At 32.2% G+C, this 18,284-nt stretch overlaps 2 protein-coding genes across 2 annotated transcripts in view; one reads left to right on the top strand and one right to left on the bottom strand.

Annotated features, from left to right (window-relative positions):
• LOC137928944 (kinesin-related protein 4-like) overlaps nt 1-12,732 on the bottom strand; it is a 28,938-nt gene extending 16,206 nt beyond the window's left edge. Inside the window, exons 1-11 of the mRNA XM_068771951.1 lie at nt 12,445-12,732; nt 12,095-12,329; nt 10,206-10,362; nt 8,938-9,012; nt 7,702-7,910; nt 6,625-6,750; nt 5,473-5,608; nt 4,522-4,727; nt 3,484-3,635; nt 2,143-2,208; nt 108-220 (exon numbers count right to left, since the gene is read on the bottom strand). Of these exons, the coding sequence (XP_068628052.1) occupies nt 108-220; nt 2,143-2,208; nt 3,484-3,635; nt 4,522-4,727; nt 5,473-5,608; nt 6,625-6,750; nt 7,702-7,910; nt 8,938-9,012; nt 10,206-10,362; nt 12,095-12,329; nt 12,445-12,595 (1,626 nt within the window). The 5' untranslated portion in view covers nt 12,596-12,732. The remainder of the gene's footprint in view (nt 1-107; nt 221-2,142; nt 2,209-3,483; nt 3,636-4,521; nt 4,728-5,472; nt 5,609-6,624; nt 6,751-7,701; nt 7,911-8,937; nt 9,013-10,205; nt 10,363-12,094; nt 12,330-12,444) is intronic.
• Nucleotides 12,733-13,816: 1,084 nt separating this feature from the next.
• Nucleotides 13,817-17,160, top strand: Rbm13 (RNA-binding motif protein 13). Its single transcript, XM_068771807.1, has 8 exons — nt 13,817-13,924; nt 13,997-14,043; nt 14,124-14,267; nt 14,936-15,118; nt 15,199-15,328; nt 15,572-15,778; nt 16,184-16,255; nt 17,045-17,160. Exons 1-8 carry the CDS (start codon nt 13,910-13,912, stop codon nt 17,144-17,146), a joined length of 900 nt encoding a protein of 299 aa, XP_068627908.1. The 5' UTR covers nt 13,817-13,909; the 3' UTR covers nt 17,147-17,160.
• Nucleotides 17,161-18,284: the final 1,124 nt, after the last annotated feature.

Raw genomic sequence — 18,284 nt, 5'->3', positions numbered from 1 at the left:
GAAGATTTCAATTACATTTTAAATATATATCACTTATCGCCATGTTTACGCTGTTTAAATGAACTAAATGATTAAAATAAATATATACTGGCAACTATGATATTTACCATATTAGGTGAATACAATTTTTCCAATTTTGTTAATTCAATAATATCTTTTAAGTCTTTCTCAGCGTCTCTTGCAATTTTCTTGAGAATGCATGGTGGTGTTTTAGATTCACCTGAACAAACAGACACAATGATATTTACAGCACAACAATTATATAATGGAAGGTGTAGAGAAAATATGTTATTTTTACATAGTTTTATTTAATATAAGCGCTGTACACTATTGATTATCTTTCACAAATAAAAAACAATAATGGATAGCAATCATTTGTACATTGTGACAGTAACTACTATCTACAACGAAACTAAATTGATTTGGTAGTGTTACATATGTACAATATTATAATAACGCCTAAATTTTGTCTTCAAAAAGTTAACAAATCCTTCATGGAACTTGACATATATAAAAAAGTTCCAAAGATTTCTTAGATCTTCCGTTTCTTAGTTTTAAATAAAAAATTGAGGCATATTAAATGTGTGGTACTCTTTGTTTACTCATTTACGTGATGCATATTATAATTTGCACAGGAAAAAAAAAATTGTTAAATTTCATTTAAAAAAGCAACTGTTGAGTTTCTGGCCCGATCTTCTCAACTGATCAGCGTTCCGAGCCCGTGGTAGCTTACTACTTATTATATTAAAATAATCGACGATTTAAAAGAGCGTCATAATGCCTACCCGTATAATAATATTTTGGTTCAAACCCTAGGTTCATCCGAAGATCAGGTTGTCTTGGTCCCAATAACAGAAGACGCGGAAAGCAAGGCGCTAAACGCTGACGCAACATTTCATGAACAGTACATAAAAGAACAGATGCTAAGACGCCATTCTACATACATACTTCGAATTATATAGTTAGATCAGTAAGCATCGCCTCGATCAATCGAGAAACTTTTATCACCAACAGTAACCGGTTGTACGAGCGATGTGCCCCGCTCACTGCCACTCGATACGAGTAATTCTTCGCGCTACGTCGGTGATTTTGGTTTTTCTGCAGATCAAGCAGCTAAACTCTGAACTTAGCTCTATCCATTTGTCTTTGACTGGCCTAAAGCCTTCTTATAAGGCCCTCAGCCTTAAGTTATAAGTTGGCGTGTAGGTTTTAAATAGTAATTACATTTACGGTAAAAGATTAAAAGTTGTTTTTTTAGACACTCCGGCTGTTACAATTGTTATTAAACTGTGCACAAAAGTTTGTGCATCATTTGCATTATTCCATTATACAATTAATTCACCATATGTTAACTAATTTTATAAATATACAGAATTATAGGTAAGACATAATGTACACGTAAATAAGATTCAGATAACACTTGTTGACAATACAAACTTTAACTGCTCTATTTCTTTCATAACACAAACTTACAAATAAATAATTTCTAAACAATCTTTAACTGTTCCTATTTGAAACTTAAACTAAGTTTCAAAATCTCAAAACAAATGATATTTTGCCAAAAGCTTGGAATTATACTAAATCATTCATATTTGATAACGTTTGGCTGCCAACGAGCTTATTATATTAAAATAACCTTATTTAACACTAGATTTATGGATATTGATTAAATACCTATTCTTACTGAAGTGAGCCAATTTGATTCATACAAGAAAATTGAAGTTTTTTTTGCAAAGAACAATGGTTTGTACATATGTTTCTTTTGCAGGATTATTGAAGTTGACAATTGCTTTCACATACTTACAAATATTGTGTTAGGAATTCCAAATGAGGAGAGTAACAAATCATATGTTACTTAATTGTTGCCTAGGCTTGATGGGACCCTTAAATTTCATGTTATATGATTAATTTTTGAACTACTTTATGAGTTAAATTAGCGAAATGAAGAGAACTGCGGGGAAGAGGAATGAACGTTTACATATATTTAATTACTTAAGCAAAAACCAATGTATAATTTATAAAAAGTAATATTAATATTTTTTTCATACATTGAGTTCAAACTTTTAATTAGTCAAATTGGCTTGGTCCGTAAATCTAGGGTTGAATAATTTATATGGTTAAGTAGACCAAAATTGTATTTACCGATGCATTTGTGATACGGTGAACAGCACTGTTCATATGTATGTTTTGGAGTTTCGTCATCACTATCTGGAAATATAAATATTTTATTCAGTTGGTTTTAATTGTAAAAGATCTAAACGGTTTTATTTGCTGTCAATTGTTGCATATTTTTTATTATAAAATTAATGGTTGCAAAAATAATTATTAATGTAATGGTAATATAATTAAACATTTGCCAATTTAAATTACTTTTTAAAAATTCATTATTGTTTACTATCTGTCCCCACTGACTACTGACCCATCACATTCCGTTAGGAAAAATAAATCAACTTATTTCAGAATAATCACTTTATACATGTTGATTGAAAAAAAACATCTTTTTCACATATAATTAAACAAACTGTACTAACAAGTAAAATGATTAAAGGAGTCGATTAGCATGGAGTGACCTGTTGCAAGAGCCTTCCTGGGGGAGACCATGGCTTTGGCTGTCACTCTATATGCGTTTATCATTCCGTGTTAAGAGCGGCCGAAAGCTTTAGCGCTAGGATGGTGGAACAAACTAACAATTGTAGATGTCGTTTTAGCCCATAGACGCCCTCTGCAAGACTTAGGCCTCCCCCAAAGATATCAATGGAGGGATATACCATAAACGCCACGTTAGTCAGACGGGTTGACGATAGCAGTAGAAACTAGTTTATGAGCAAAGGCCTACATTATGCTATATTAATGCCTCGTGTGAATTATAGTAGTAGAAATATAGTCTCAGTTCTCTCTCGCCGGGGTGATATGCTCGATTAGAAAGCCTTTGTTAACTCCCGTAATGGTTATTAATACTAGCTGAGCTCGTTGAGGCCGGTGTTGGTTTTTGAATGCAAAATACTTTTTTTTTATTATATAGTTTGTTTTAACATTGTCCTGAGACTAGCGCTTTCATTTGTCTCGGTGTTAGAAAGGCGCGGTGTTTTTGTGGGACTAATATTTCTAGATGTCGGAACCAGCTGCTACCTATTTTATTACTTAAGTTCCTAAAAACCTATGAAGTATAGTCACTTCATTAATAATACAAACAAAGTCACAGCTTCAGACCTCTAAAGGAAGTTTTTATTGAAAATAAATTTCTGTTAAAGGCCCTATGTGTGCACCTTCAATGTGCTAAAATTGTAAATTGACATCATGTGATTGTTGACTAACACCTTATATCATAACATTTGTCTAAAACATAAAATGTTATAACAAATGTATGTTAGTGGCCTTATATGATTATATAATAATTATAAACAAGAATATTATTCTTTGGTTAAATAATGGTGGAGATAGTTTTTGTAATTTAGTCAACTATGAATGTTAAGCTTCTCATACCTAAGTTTATAATTTCGTCACTGAATGTAACCCTGTGGTTTCCGGGAGGTGGTGTGATAGCTTTATCAGGTTCCTCGGGGACAACAGCAAGACCGCCTATGGTCTGCATGCTGTCCAAATCTGCCTCCGAAGATCTCGCTAGAGACATTGCACTAGAACAAACATTTTAAAATTTAAATTTATTTTATAAAAAAGGCAAAGCTGTGTATATTTTACTAAATATAGATATTTCAAGTTATTTTTTCTCCAACTTTAACAAATTATACTACTTTTTAAAATAATAATTGGAGTGTTAAGTAACTTCTCAGCATTCCTTGAATTCACTCGGGGCTGATGACCCGCAATGCATTAGCGTTCACTCGACTAACCTGACTTACCTCCCTACTTAACGAAACTTTACATCGTCCAACTAACATTGCTTTGGAAGTGAATTCCAATGATACCTGATGTTCGTACTCGATCGGCCTAAATTCTGAAAAATAAACAGCACCACTGTTGTATTTCTCACTCCTACCATATAAACCACGAATTTATTTTGAGTTATTTTGTTCACTGAGACTTTCACCAGTTAGATATATTTGTTAATGAGGTAACAGAAAGTTCTATTAAACCTACTAGTTTCGAAGTAGTGGAATTAAATACAAGTTTGGTCTAGATGTCACCATGGTGGTGACATCTCTCTATCCTCAAGGATTCTATATTTTTACTCATACATCTCTATAAATAAGTGTCAAATTAAGAGCTGCTTCTGGGATATGTCATAACACGGAAATGGTGTAGCTAAATCAAAGTAACCTACATAATACAATGTAATTCCACATAGATAAATAGGTTAGAGGATCATAAGCATAATCTAATGCTCAGACGTATATTTATCTAGTATTGGCTTAATATGGAAAGCATTTTTGATAAGCATTTTGCAGGTGGAATAGTGGGTCAACGAACTGGTTACTAGTGGGTTGTAGTAAGGAGTATCCATATTTTAAAAAGGCCTAGATGATACATGATATAGTTACATAAATAATATTGACATTGTACTTGTATTTAAGGCATGGCGTGCGGAATCTAGGTACACTAGGAATTTCATCTTCTTGACTGAGCTCTGCAGTGGATATTGTGGCTCGGCGCAGCTGTTGATTTTTCCTCCGAACACCTGTTATTAGTTCTACACCGCTACGCTGACCAAAGCCACTGAGAAACCTTTGCAGTGCAGAGATCTGTTTTTGTAACTTTTGATTATCTTCCTGTAATCGAAAGAGGTAAATTATTGACAATTATTTACCAAAATGAATATCATTTCATTAAAGTTGAGTGTTCCTAGGCTTTTTTTTTCAATAAACCACTTTAAAAAAGTTTAGTTGACCCTCCGCAGACATTTCTATCATATTCTCGAAACACGATAAAAAATAAGTAAGATCTAAAATGTATTTTTGCCTTGCCAGGTTGTAGACGTTGGATGCGAGCTGCTGTTGGAAATCTCTGGTGAAAGCCTACACTGACATTTCACTCTAAATCCATCAGTCAAATAAAGCAAAACACTCGGTAACTGAGATTCATGGGTTGAAAATATGTATGCTCAGCAATTCCATACAAAAATCAACTTTGGCAATAAAAGACAGGTATCATGTCCTGTCTTATTCTTTATCGCACTAATCCACCGGTGACTTTCCATGGGCACCATGATCACTACCACTCATACCATGCCAAGACACATTCTGGTACCTGTATTATGTTTGAGTCCTTCTTTGTGCTGCAGCATCACAAGACCACTTTCTATTGCTACCTTCTCTGGGTACGCTTTAAGTGGACGACAAGGCCCACCACCCACAATGCCCTTTCTATTTGTTACAACATACTAATAAGTGGACCATGATGGACTGTCTTTGGCCAGGATCAGCCTCCTCCCGATGCCACTCGCCGACCGCTATTATGCTAGCAATAAAAACCTATCAGAACTTAACAACGTATGAAACAGTAATATTTCCTTACTTCAACATTTCTTTTATTCTCCAATTGAGTTTTGAGTGATGATAATTGTTTAGTTAAACTGTCTATAATCTTGGAATCAGTTGCAACAACATTAACTTCAGGGCTGTTTTTGATTGCCTTAGCTCTGTAAGCGAACCTGTAAAAATACAACAATATGCATGTGACAATCTTCTTATACTTTTATTTTAGCTGATATAGACGCCCACTACAAGGTATAGGCTTCCCCCATAGATCGCTATGATCACCGGCCCTGCACTGTCCGCATCCAGCACTTATAACTATATCGTCAACCCACCAAGTCGAGAGCCTACCTACGCCGCGTCTACCAGCTCGTGATTGCCGCTCGAGAACCTTTCGTCTCAAACCAGTCGGTTAATCGATTGCACGAACCATGTGCCCTCCCTACAGCCACTTCAGACGAGCAATTGTTCGAACTACGTCGACATTTGTTCTGCGGATCTCATTTCTGATTTGATCAATCATAACAATATAAGGAATCATTTCTCAAAAATTCTCATTAGGTATTAAAATTCTTTATTTTCATTGTCCATTATGTACACTGTTTACTTCTTTTTAAATAAGGAATGAATGGACTTACTTAATAACTGGTGAATTTGTATAGATAGAAAATAGTGGAAACTCGTTGGAGAGACAAATAAAAAAAAACAAATCGAAAATTGATGTATAAAATAAAAATAACATATTTTTATTTTCATATACATACCATATTGAAACTTAATTTAAATAGCAAGCATTAGATATACATATGAAAAGATATTAATAATTTTTTCGCTCTGATAAAAAGCTTAAAGTATATTACCGTATTTACTATACAGTATAATAAAAGATGATTACCTATAGATAAATATTATAGTAGGTTTGTATTAAAGTGTCTTTTAAAGACAAATATGTCCGGAAATCTTTTATCTTATCAAAAGATTGTGGGATGTACCAATTTTTAATTCTTTAAATGATTAAGTTTGGACAACTTCCGAGTAACGTCACCGTGTGTAGGGATCGAATAATGAATAAATCAAATACAATTTACAAAAGAAAATGTATGTTACAAAAATCAATATAAGGTTTTTAGACACATTTCTTATTAAGTGGGAATCATTTAATTTATAAAAATAATCATTTAAATATTCTTACTGGAGTGTAGAGATTGTTTCCTCCAGAGCGGCGGGGGTCACGGCGCAAATAATACTGGTTTTAGCATTTCCACCTAAAGAGTTCTGCAATATGCGTGTTAACTTACTATCTCTGTAGTTCACATGTCTGCAAAAGAAAACATTGAACAAATGAATAAATCCATTTACTTTTAAATCATAAAAAATAATCCTTAACATTAGCTGTAAATAATTTATTTTACTTATAATTAGACTCTACTTTGGATGTGAGGCTACTCCAGTAATTGTTAGTTGATTCTTCAATACACTTTTTCCAATTAATGTGTTTGTTTGTTAGGTTTTGGTCATGACCTTAACTCCGATGTCTGTCATCTTGTGGATGAACATTGTCCACTGCTCTTGTTGCTCTGTGGTCTCCATTACAAAACGTTAAGGCCCAACAATTATTTATTAAACAAAAAAAAAATCTTTTAAAAAGGCACTGTTGCTATTTGAAGTGTTAAAACATTGCAAAAACAATATGTTGATCAGAAATCAGAAAACAATACTTCAATGACTCTAATATTATAAGCAACTTTCTCTATATAAAATGGATTTTATATCTATATACGTGTTTACCATTATTAAAAAGGTTTAACTTCGTTGTGAGAGTGAGACAGCGAAGTACTTCTGATTGTAGTGATCAGACTACATTTTTTTTTGGGTTACTTACCTATAATTAGTTCACTACTACTTTTCCTACTTCACTGCTAATTTTACCTAGCCTTACACTGCTTGCTGCATTTCCTCATTCAGCGAGCTCGATGGGGCAGAGGATGCTTAGCCTAAAACCTCTGTTAATATTATGAAAATTAAGGGCTTTCAGAATAGCCTAGGCTCTGTCCACTACTTACTAAAATTTCACTAAACTCGTATTATTTTTAAGACAAAATAACCTCAAGTAATAATGTGAAAATAAATATATATGTAATGCTTAGTATTGTTATGTATGTTTTGATAGTATGATTAATATAAATGTCATGGAATTAACATCATAATTAATCAGACATTAATTATTCCATAAAATTCGAATTGAAGTTATAAGTATTAAACCTCTTACTTATTAAGTCCTTCAGATGACAGTTGGTTTATAACAAGAGCAAGCGAAGACAGAGACTTATTGATATGGGTCCCTTCTTTAAAACGTATTCCTGTCGCACCAGTTTGTCCTGATCGCTCTGATCCTGCTAAGTCTACTAAGTTCAACTGTGAAATGTTGAGGCAGCCCACATCCTCATCCTCTGTGTTTTGCTCCCTTGATTCTATTGTCTAAAAAAATTAAATGAATTGTTATAAAAAAATTATTATTAATTTATATCGTCTATTACATCAAACTACATTAAAATTTGAATACTGTGATGTATGTTCCTATAAAGTAATACCTTTTTGGTATTTGGAGGGAAATCCCTATTGTAATACAGTAAGTCATTGTAATGGTTATGCTAGATTCCTAACAGTAAAATTAGGACTTATGCCATGTATTTGTTTAGTCGTGTTTTCTTTTAGATTAACTACTGCCCCATGAAATGCTTGAAACTTGTATCTAAAAACAGTTTTCATTTTTGCCATATGTATATTTACTCAATTCATGTTACATTTAAAGCATCCAATCAAAAATTATATTGAACTTATATTAACCCTTTCCGCTCCAATATCGAGTGTCACTCGACACTGATTTTGTTCCACAAGCTCCACTGTCGAGTGATACTCGACATGGTGTAATACTTCTTTTTGCGGAAAATTTTAAAACAGGCAAGATTTTTGTTACTAAAATGTTTGAATCATGAATGAATGAAACATATTCTAGAATTGCAGGATACTATAATGTAATTAAATTTTATCGATGCTACATAACAGCCTTGGAGTGGAAAGGGTTAAGAAAGGGTTTTTTCATTTTTTCCCATCTTATTTTCAGGACAGGGTCATACACCCTACTACTTTTACCTTCCCTCTCTCATCCTTTAGAATTTCGATCATTCAGCATACAGTAAACATACAGCATTCACCCAAATTACATTTACGCATCCCCTCCCATTCTTCACCACACTTCCTGTCACACAATTTTGTTGTACCTAGTTACTTCATCCACCACCCTGCAACAAAACCGAAAGTGTGACGGCTTTCCGCCTCTTCCAAAAGGGAAGCGATGTTGCCTCAAGTAATGCTCCTATGCAAATGAATCTCTCAAGACAGAGTTTGAAGAAATCAGTAGCAAATTGGGCTGTAAAATTTTCTAATGTAAATGTGTGGTGTATAAAAAATGAAGTGTTAGTAATAAAAAATATGAAAAACTTACTATTTGAAAGATTGAGTGGGATCTACTGCTTTCTTCATTCATATTAGTTGCACCAGTCTGTCGATTAGATTGTCCCTGAAACAAGAAAAGTAAGGTAAAATTAAGTAAATGATGAACTGGTCGGTTTTAGTAGTTTTATTTACTCTTGAAGCAATTCACTTTTTAAAAGAGAATCTTTAATATTCAAACGAAATAACTAATACTTATGCAATTATTTAATTACAATTAGCGTAGTATCATCCAAATTGATTTGAACAGGGGTTATCACACTTAATTTTCGCTTAAGTTCACGTTTTCTTTTCCATCTTCCTTGTTTTCCAGGCATTATAAAATTTAAAAACTAAAACTTATTAAATCATTGAATGAGACACCAAAAGATTGCTTATCACAAATATTTTATAAATATCATTGCTTGTTTAATCACTACTGCAAATTTCAAACTACCATTTCCTGCAACAGTTACAGTATATATATATAGCTCACTTAATCTCTTAACTGGCGGAAATTTGTGATACAGAATGTATTAATATACATTTAGTACTTGTAATTTGAGGTCACTTATTGCTATGACGATACTTATGCAGCTAGATAATCAGTTTTATGACGAAAAGCTATGTGAGTTAATTTAAGCTTCCTAAAAAATATAAATATATGGGACCCACCTAAGACATATATTGTACCAACAATACAGTCAAGGTCACAGGAAGTCTCTGAATATGGGTAGTGCAAGATCGGTTATTGTGGTGATCTTAGGAGGCCTATGCCTTTCAGAATGTGTTTATTGGTTGACATTGATGATGAAGTATAAACATACACCTTTAGCCCTGCTAATGTTTCCATGAAGAAACTATATCAAGCACTAGAGTGTGGTGCTGCTTGCATCGAGAACAATTATAAATATACTTAAATATTCAGTGATTAATATGATTTAAAAAGACATAACCAAGGTCAAAAGCATATTATAGCACATTTCTGAAACAGACTTCCAAAGCAGCATTGGTATGATTATATTGAAAAGGGATCACAAGAGATATAACCACAAAACCTTTCTCGTCTGAAGGATTTAAAGCTGTGCAAAGCAAACATCTCACTACAGAAATGGGTTTCGGAACCAGTTTAAGTAGGATCATTTAAAATTAGATTGGGTAGGGGGTTGAGTCTGGTTGGTCTTACACTGATTGTTAGCCCTGACCATATTCAGCCCCTTTTCCTATAACATTATGGACTTGGGACCCCCTTGTAAATTCAAAGGGTGAGATATTACTTACCTCTTTCATAAATTGGTATACTTCTTCAGGCGAGGTTGTCACTCTAACAGTTGCGTCTACTTTGACACCTTGTAAGGTATCATGTATTTTAATGTTCTTTTTCTCTATATTTAACAGGTCTATTAAAGTGTCATTATAAATTTCTACATATGAAACTCTGAAAAAAAATTACATCTTGAATAATTCATAACAAATGTTTGCACAGTCAAGAACTATTAATTTGATTACAAAGTTGTTAGACTATATGTTTGTTATTGGTTAAAAACATGTAATATAATTAACTGGTCTGTTTAGTATTTAATTCGTTTCATAAGTAACTAATGTCAAAAATAAAGTGAACAGGTTCAATGTTTTATCATCATCATCATTTCAGACATTGCTGCACATTTATTATTAACCCTTTGCACTCCGTTGTCGCCGTATTTGCGACATTAAAACGCTAACAATAAATCAGCTGTTGCCGTAGCGGTGACATGGTTGTTTTGCTGCCTCGGCGCCCTTAACAATTAGCCCTCTGTATTTGGCACTAATTGGTGTAACATAACTCCTGAAGATGCCCCATGGAGGGGAGAAGCAAGTGTTGAGTGATTTGACAGTGGCGGTTGTGTAATTCGCATTGTTTGCCGCATACACATTTATCAGCAGGCAGTGCACTTTGTTGCACGACTACCACTGCATGTGCGGAAGTGGCTAAATATTGGTCCTTTTCTTACTTAGGAAGCAAAATAGTCTGTGATTATCTTATAGTGTTTATGATATGTTTATTATGCTTACATTGTAATAAGAGTAAAAAGTGCTCTATTTAAGTTTATTTCCTAACATTCATAACATTATAACCCTTCGTTTAGTGAAGATGGAATCACCAGATTTGTTAGAGGTGAACAACAAAATGTGGGAAAGCCAAAAATTTGGTAATTACACAGCTTCAATGGGTGGTGTTGATCCCACTGATTAATGTGCATCATCATGTTGTTTTCTAAGAAAATCTCTTAAGTGGTGGAGGAAGATGTTCTTTTGGGGAATGGAGATGTCTGCAATAAATGCATACATTTTATATAAGTGCATACAAAAGGCAAGAATGAAAAACCATTGTCCCATTTGAAGTTCATCAAGACCTTCCTACTTCAGCAACTGAAACAAGACTAGACAAAAAACTACACATATTGCGAAAAGGCAAAAAAAAAGATTGTATTGTTTGTTCTAATAGACAGGAAAAGGGACAAAGACGCGAAACTTCGGCATACTGTGATACTTGACTAAAGTCCTAAAACTTATGTTTTTCTTTTATAATATAAGTTAGAATATGTTTTGTTCATAAAATAGCTAAGAAATAAAAATTTTGCTTTATTGAAACAACTATTTTTCTTCCACATCATAGGTATGTACTTGGAACTAATGTAGTGCTGGAGTTGCTAGTAGCCTATATGCATTACTAGGCTGGAGTGCAAAGGGTTAATAATAACACTTACACTTATTAACGCTTATGAAAAATTATAAGTACTTACTGTACTTATAATAATGTATGTTATTTAAATTCAAACAATTCATTATCCATCATCTGATCTGCTTTCAGTTTCAAATTTTATTACACCTTAAATGTTTTTTTTTTTAAATAAAAACAACAACTTTAGTTATACAAATCAAATAAAATGAGATAAATTGTGCATTTTATATGTTGACTTAGTTCTACAGTTTTTCTTTGAGTTTGAATTGAGTCAAATCAAATTGGAAAAGAATATAAATTAAGAATCCAAAATCCTTTAAGCATATGGGATACAAATTTATAATAACTCTATACAAAATGGATTTAAGGGTACTTTAACATGCTTAATCATTGAGTTATTCTTTTTTGAAAATATAATAATTTGAACTGCTGCTTTACACATTACCTTATTAAAAAATCTCGATCGGATTTGTTTTTTATAATATCAAACAAATTTTCAACTGCAAGAGGTATAATTCCTGGAGATTCCTCCGTGCCCGTCATGGTATAAGTTTTACCCGATGAGGTCTGTCCATAAGCAAATATTGTTCCATTAAATCCGGCAGCTGCAGCTTCCACGATCGGTTTAGCAATATCATAATAGACATCAGTAGTATTTGTTTTTTCATCGTAGACTTTATCTGAAAAACATAGTTGTAAAGTTATTGTCATTCCTCTCACTTGTTAAGTGACATGAATTGGGTACTGTAGGTATAAGTTAACCCTAAAATTTGTTTACTAATATAAATGCCTCACCAAATGTGAATAAATTTCCACATTCCTTTCCATTCTGATCAATTTGGTAAAGAGTATTATCTCTTACGCGCCATTGATGAAAAAGTTTTTCTTCTATTTCACGAGAAATTAGCGGCCTAACTTTGACAACTACTTTAATATTATCGCTCATTTTTTGCTATTTCTATACATTAACTTTAAAAATATATTTAACCTATTAAAGCAAGTAAGTATCATATTTGTTCACGTGTAGCATTTTAATAACACAATCTTTTAGTATTGTAAATAGAACACGAAAATAACCGACGACCAAATTCAATTCAAACAATAAACATACAGATAACTTAAAACTTCCAAGTTTTACTATGCAGATATATTATATATGTAGATATTAATGGATTTTCTAATGACAGCAAAAATTAGAAACTTGTTATAATAGTAATTTATTTTTTATTATTAGTGTGTAATATTTCTATTTTAATAATACAACAATTATTTAAAATTTTGTTTTTTTTTTTCATGTTAATAACAGAACTAATTAAAAAAAACACATACCTTGAAATTGGCACTCATTAAAATACAATTATCAACAAACTTGTTTTTGAATAATAAACTACAAGTTTCTTTTCGTTAACCTGAAGTCAATGTTTATTGTTATTTATAGTTTCTTATGAACGGAGGAGGCACAGTGCGGATGCCGCTTAGCCTCGGTATCTTATTTAGTAACTCAGCTTGAGGGTTTTCCCAGAATTCTCGGCTTTAACCGAAAGATCAGATATTTTACTTGAGTGGAAGGCTATCAAGTTGAGACCTTTTGTAAACTTTTGCCATCAGCGCAGACACCTTTAGACTGCAACCCATAACATAGGACGGTAGTTCCCGAAATAGAGGAATTTATTTATTTACTTACTTTATTGGAGATAAACAGTAACAAAAGGCAGTAAGAAAGTACAAACTTAGAAACTTAGAAATATAAAATTAGTTATATCTCACTGAGAACAAATACTATGTTATTATTGATATTAATTCGTACAAAAATGTGGCGTTATTTTTTTTTGTACATGATCGCACCACCGAGACTATAGTACTAAATATAGTTAAATAGGAAAGGAATAGCTGTCGCTTCACCCGTTACAATTTGATTTCAAAAGTACGCATAGTATGTGGAATTAAAAAAAATCTAATATAAGGATAGTACGAATTATTAAGAAATATAAATTATACCAAGCACATCAACGTTCTTTAGGATCAGCCACCTCCGATGATCGTTTTAAAACTTTGTAAACCAAAGTCGGGCGGGTTTTGGACGAGTGATTGTAGAGTTGAGTAGGAAATGTGTGTTTATGGTTGAAGTTGATACTACAATTTTATCTGTCAAAATAACGTTTTAATTTGACAAGCCCATTTATTGCCATGTGTTTTTGAGTGTTGATAATGGTTCACTCAAGTTAGTTTTTGATTTCAACTACGTATATTATTGAACAAAATGCAGCACGACGATGTAATTAAACACTATTTTTGCTATTTTCCTTATTTATTTAATATTTATTTTATTAATTATTTATTATTTTAGGTTGTATGGGCAATTATCAACAAGACACACTGCTCCCATAAAGTAACGTGAGTTGATATTTAGCTTATTCCCTTGTTTTATATCTATTTAGAGTATGAAAATCTGTATTTGTTAATATATTTTGCAGTACCAAAACTCAACATTTCTGCCGAAATGAATATAACCTCACAGGTTTGTGTAGCCGGGCGTCCTGTCCCCTAGCAAACAGTAAATATGCTACGATCAGAGAGGAAAATGGTATTATTTACTTGTATATGAAGACAGCTGAAAGGTAAGTCATAGTATGCATTAGTACATGTAGCTCTTAAATATTTTTATTATTTGTTCAAAGTAACTTATTATAAAACTTGTTTAATTTATTCCCAAACTTTCTTACTTGGTTATTTCTAGCTTTCTGTGGTGCTACAACCCTCTGTAAGTCTTGGCATCCTCCATGGTCCTCATTCCTTTCGTTCGATCTGTCGCCACTCTTTGCAATGTCTTCCTATTGGTATTTCCGAGATCTTCTTCTACACATTCCACCCACCTCTTCTTGGGTCTTCTTTGAGGTCTTTTGTTGCTAAGTCCCCTTTGAGATGGTCTTAAACAACCCTCTGTAAGTCTTGGCATCCTCCATGGTCCTCATTCCTTTCGTTCGATCTGTCGTCACTCTTTGCAATGTCTTCCTACTGGTATTCCTGAGATCTTCTACACATTCCACCCACCTCTTCTTGGATCTTCATTGAGGTCTTGCTGGGTCCCCTTTGAGATGGTCTTAACAGCCTTGCCATCAGTTAATATTTATAACTGACTTTTTATTTTGTGATAAAAATTGTTTAACTCATAATTCATCCTTACACTATTTGTGCCATTATTTTCTCATACCGATCCGTAAATTAGAATCTTGAACATTGGAATATTATTTGCATTCAACTATGTCAATATTCAATTGTTTCACAGAGTAATGTTCCCCGCTAAGCAATGGGAGAAAGTGAAACTGTCAAGAAATTTTGAAAAAGCCATTTACCAAATTAATGAAAACCTACTTTACTGGCCTTCTTTTATCAAGTCAAAATGTAAGCAGAGATTTGTTAAAATAACACAGTATCTTATACGGATGAGAAAGTTGAAGTTAAGAAGAGTGTAAGTATAGTATAAGCAGTTATTAATTCTTTATAATTATCATAAAAATCTATTGTTAAATATGTATTTTTTTATTTCAGAAAAGAATTAGTTCCAATACAGCGAAAGATAGAAAGACGTGAAAGGAGAAGAGAAGAGAAAGCTCTTATTGCTGCCAGAATTGATAATGCTATTGAAAAACAGTTACTTGATAGACTTAAAAAAGGAACTGTAAGTGAAATAAATTACTTGTATTTAATGGTGCATCAAGCAATATTTTTTGTAATGTTGTAAACTTCTTGTGCATTTTGTAGCTTTGGGAAAATAATTGTTTTGCCTATTTTCAAAATCTGCAATTGTGAACCACGGGAAATTTCAGTCAAAGTTCAAGTAAAATAAATTAATTAAAAGTAAAAAAAATTATTACAAATTATGGATGGTTTGGTTTACAATAAATTTTATGTTAATTTTCAGTACAATGATATATACAATTTCCCGCAAATGGCTTTTGATGCTGCGCTCAAAGCTGAAGAAGTTTCTGGGGAAAGTGAAAGCGAAAAAGATGAAGATGAAGAGGAACGGGAAATGGAAATTGAACCTGAGCTAGAGAGAGAGTTAGAGAAAACAGTTGAGGAGGCTGATGAATTTATTGAAGGCAATAGTGACTTGGATAGTGATGCAGTAAGTTTGATATTTTTATTTATTTACTATGTAATGACAATTATGTGATTTAAATACATTAATACACACAATATGTACATGCATACGCCAAAGTAAAAGGAACAAATCTGTTTATAATTTATAACACTGATAGCAGATAAACAAAAAAAAATATTACATTGTTTAAATGAGCCCAATACAATTAAAAAAGATATGATAAATAACTAACATGAAAATGGGCCAATAAGGATTTTTAACATGTTATGTTATCTTGTCTATTGCAATTACATGTGCCACTTTAATCATATAACATAGATACAGAGGTGTTAAAACCATCATATATATATTTTGTACATTTTTTTTTCACATGGTGAAAATAGTTGTGTACATAAAAGTATAATCAAGTAATTTTGTTAATATTTTTAGGAGAGTGATTCAGGAAGAAAAGAAAATGTTGATGTCCAGAGTGATTTCGAATCAGATACATCTGATATTGAGGTGGGTATATTTATTTTTTATAAATATCTAATATTAACAATCAGAACTAGATAAACACATTATTTAGTAAATTATCTGTATAAAAGTTGAAACTTAAATAACAAATTTGTTTGATTAATGTGATTAATATGTAAGATAATTGGTATTTTGCTGCTATTTATCTTCATCATAGCCTGCTGTGGCGTTTTTCAATGTTAAAAAATTTCGTGGTTTGATAAAAAGTGCTGTTTTCTATTAAAATCAGGGTAAATCAAGGTCCACCTTTACAGGTTTTACTAACAGTAGATAGATGTTTTATGAACAGAAGATATATTTGATAAAAATTTTAGATAAGTCCAGATTCATAGTCATAGTAGCAATTAACGAAACAGGGTGCATACATTTCTTTTGCTGTTTAAAATGGCAGTAATTGAAAAAATATGTGACAGATTTTTTAATTAATTATTACTTGTGTGTATGAAGTTTTTTTATTGATGAATCTTTTAATGTTGAATTTTAGCTATTTAGGTTATAGGTTTCTTTAGAGGTATGGCACCAATCAAAGGAAATGCAATTCGACTACAATATTTTAATTTAGAAAACTGTTCCAGATTGTTATTTCTTTGTGCTATACTATTCAATGAATAAGCTGCACATTCTTCAATTGGTTGCTGAGTGATATTTTATAATTAAAATTGTTAAAAGTTATAACACTTTTCGAAAGTACACATAATATTATATATTTAATCATTTGTGCAATTAATTATAAATAATGTTTCTTTAAGCGAAATTTTAAATTATTTTTTACAGGATATAAGTAAGAAGATAACAAGCAGAAAGAAACCTAGAGTTGAAATTGAATATGAAACAGAACCCACAACAAGTGTTTTGAAGAAGAAAATAAAACATTGATTTTTTTAATTATTTTTGGTTTTTAATTACTTCGGCGTCTGTTACGACTCCTTTAAAAGTTTATGTTTTAAATGTGAAATAAAAACGTGCCTGTGTATAAATTACCATCCTTTAAATACTTCATATTGATATTTATTTTCAAACATTTGCAAATTTCACGCGTTAAATAATATACATATATATTTCTTTATCCATTATTGTTAATGACGCTCATAATATGAAAGGATTTAATTACGTGTACCAGGCCTTAAAACTGGCGTTTCCTTTTTATCATTAGACGATTTTAAGGGTATTTCATAAATAAAAATATTAAATAATGTGTGCACGATTCTTTACTTCCAACTACAATGAAATCAGACGTTTTGCTACATATTATCAACTTAATGTTGACAAGTTAATGTTGCTAATAAAAGTTGGACGTGGTGGTTACAATGATTTAAAAAATATAAATTAAATATGATGGAACTAGCGTACAAGAAAATGGAATTTTTTGTCTCGCTAGACAAAGTAGGTTTACTTATCGGAAAACCCCTTCCCTATCTTGTCTAAATTTCTTTCAATAATAAGTCAAAGCTATTTATGAGTGTTTAAAATAATAACCTATGTTTGATTTCATACAAGTTTTATAAGTGTCCTCGGAAGTGATAGTTACTGTGTAGAGTATATGTTCGATGAGACGAGGGATGGTGGGAATGATTTGAGCGGATTTTAAAAAAAAACTTGTTCTAGGCTAGCATCTACCATCATGGGTCTCATTATTGTTTATGATCTGGCGAACAAACTTCTCGCCTATAAAGAGTAAAAAAATCACCATTTTTGGGAGCGCCAGTATTGTAGTAAGCCTTTTTGAACTTTGACTTTGACTTAATTTCCTTGGACCAAGCTACCTATATCCAATACCCCCGTGACTTTACGAAGCATGCGATTAGCACGCCTTTTTTTTTAGAGAAACGCACAATCTGTATTTTAGAGAAATACTACTCAACGTTTCCCTATTGTAGCTGCCACTTGGACTGTCATATTTTATCAGCTGCTTGCTTACCTACCAGTTCCAACTTACCAAAATATTCGTCTTGTTGACAATCGACAAAAACGACTTCGAACAACAGCTGATGTACGAAACCTCTTGAGGTTTCGT

The sequence above is a fragment of the Battus philenor genome, unplaced genomic scaffold (assembly GCF_028537555.1).
Source record: "Battus philenor isolate CCGP_79_NKW_IND1 unplaced genomic scaffold, ilBatPhil1.0.hap1 SCAF_4, whole genome shotgun sequence".
NCBI lineage: Eukaryota > Metazoa > Arthropoda > Insecta > Lepidoptera > Papilionidae > Battus > Battus philenor.
The sequence above is the reverse complement of the archived record's forward strand: the minus strand, read 5'-3'. Positions and strand labels throughout refer to the sequence as shown.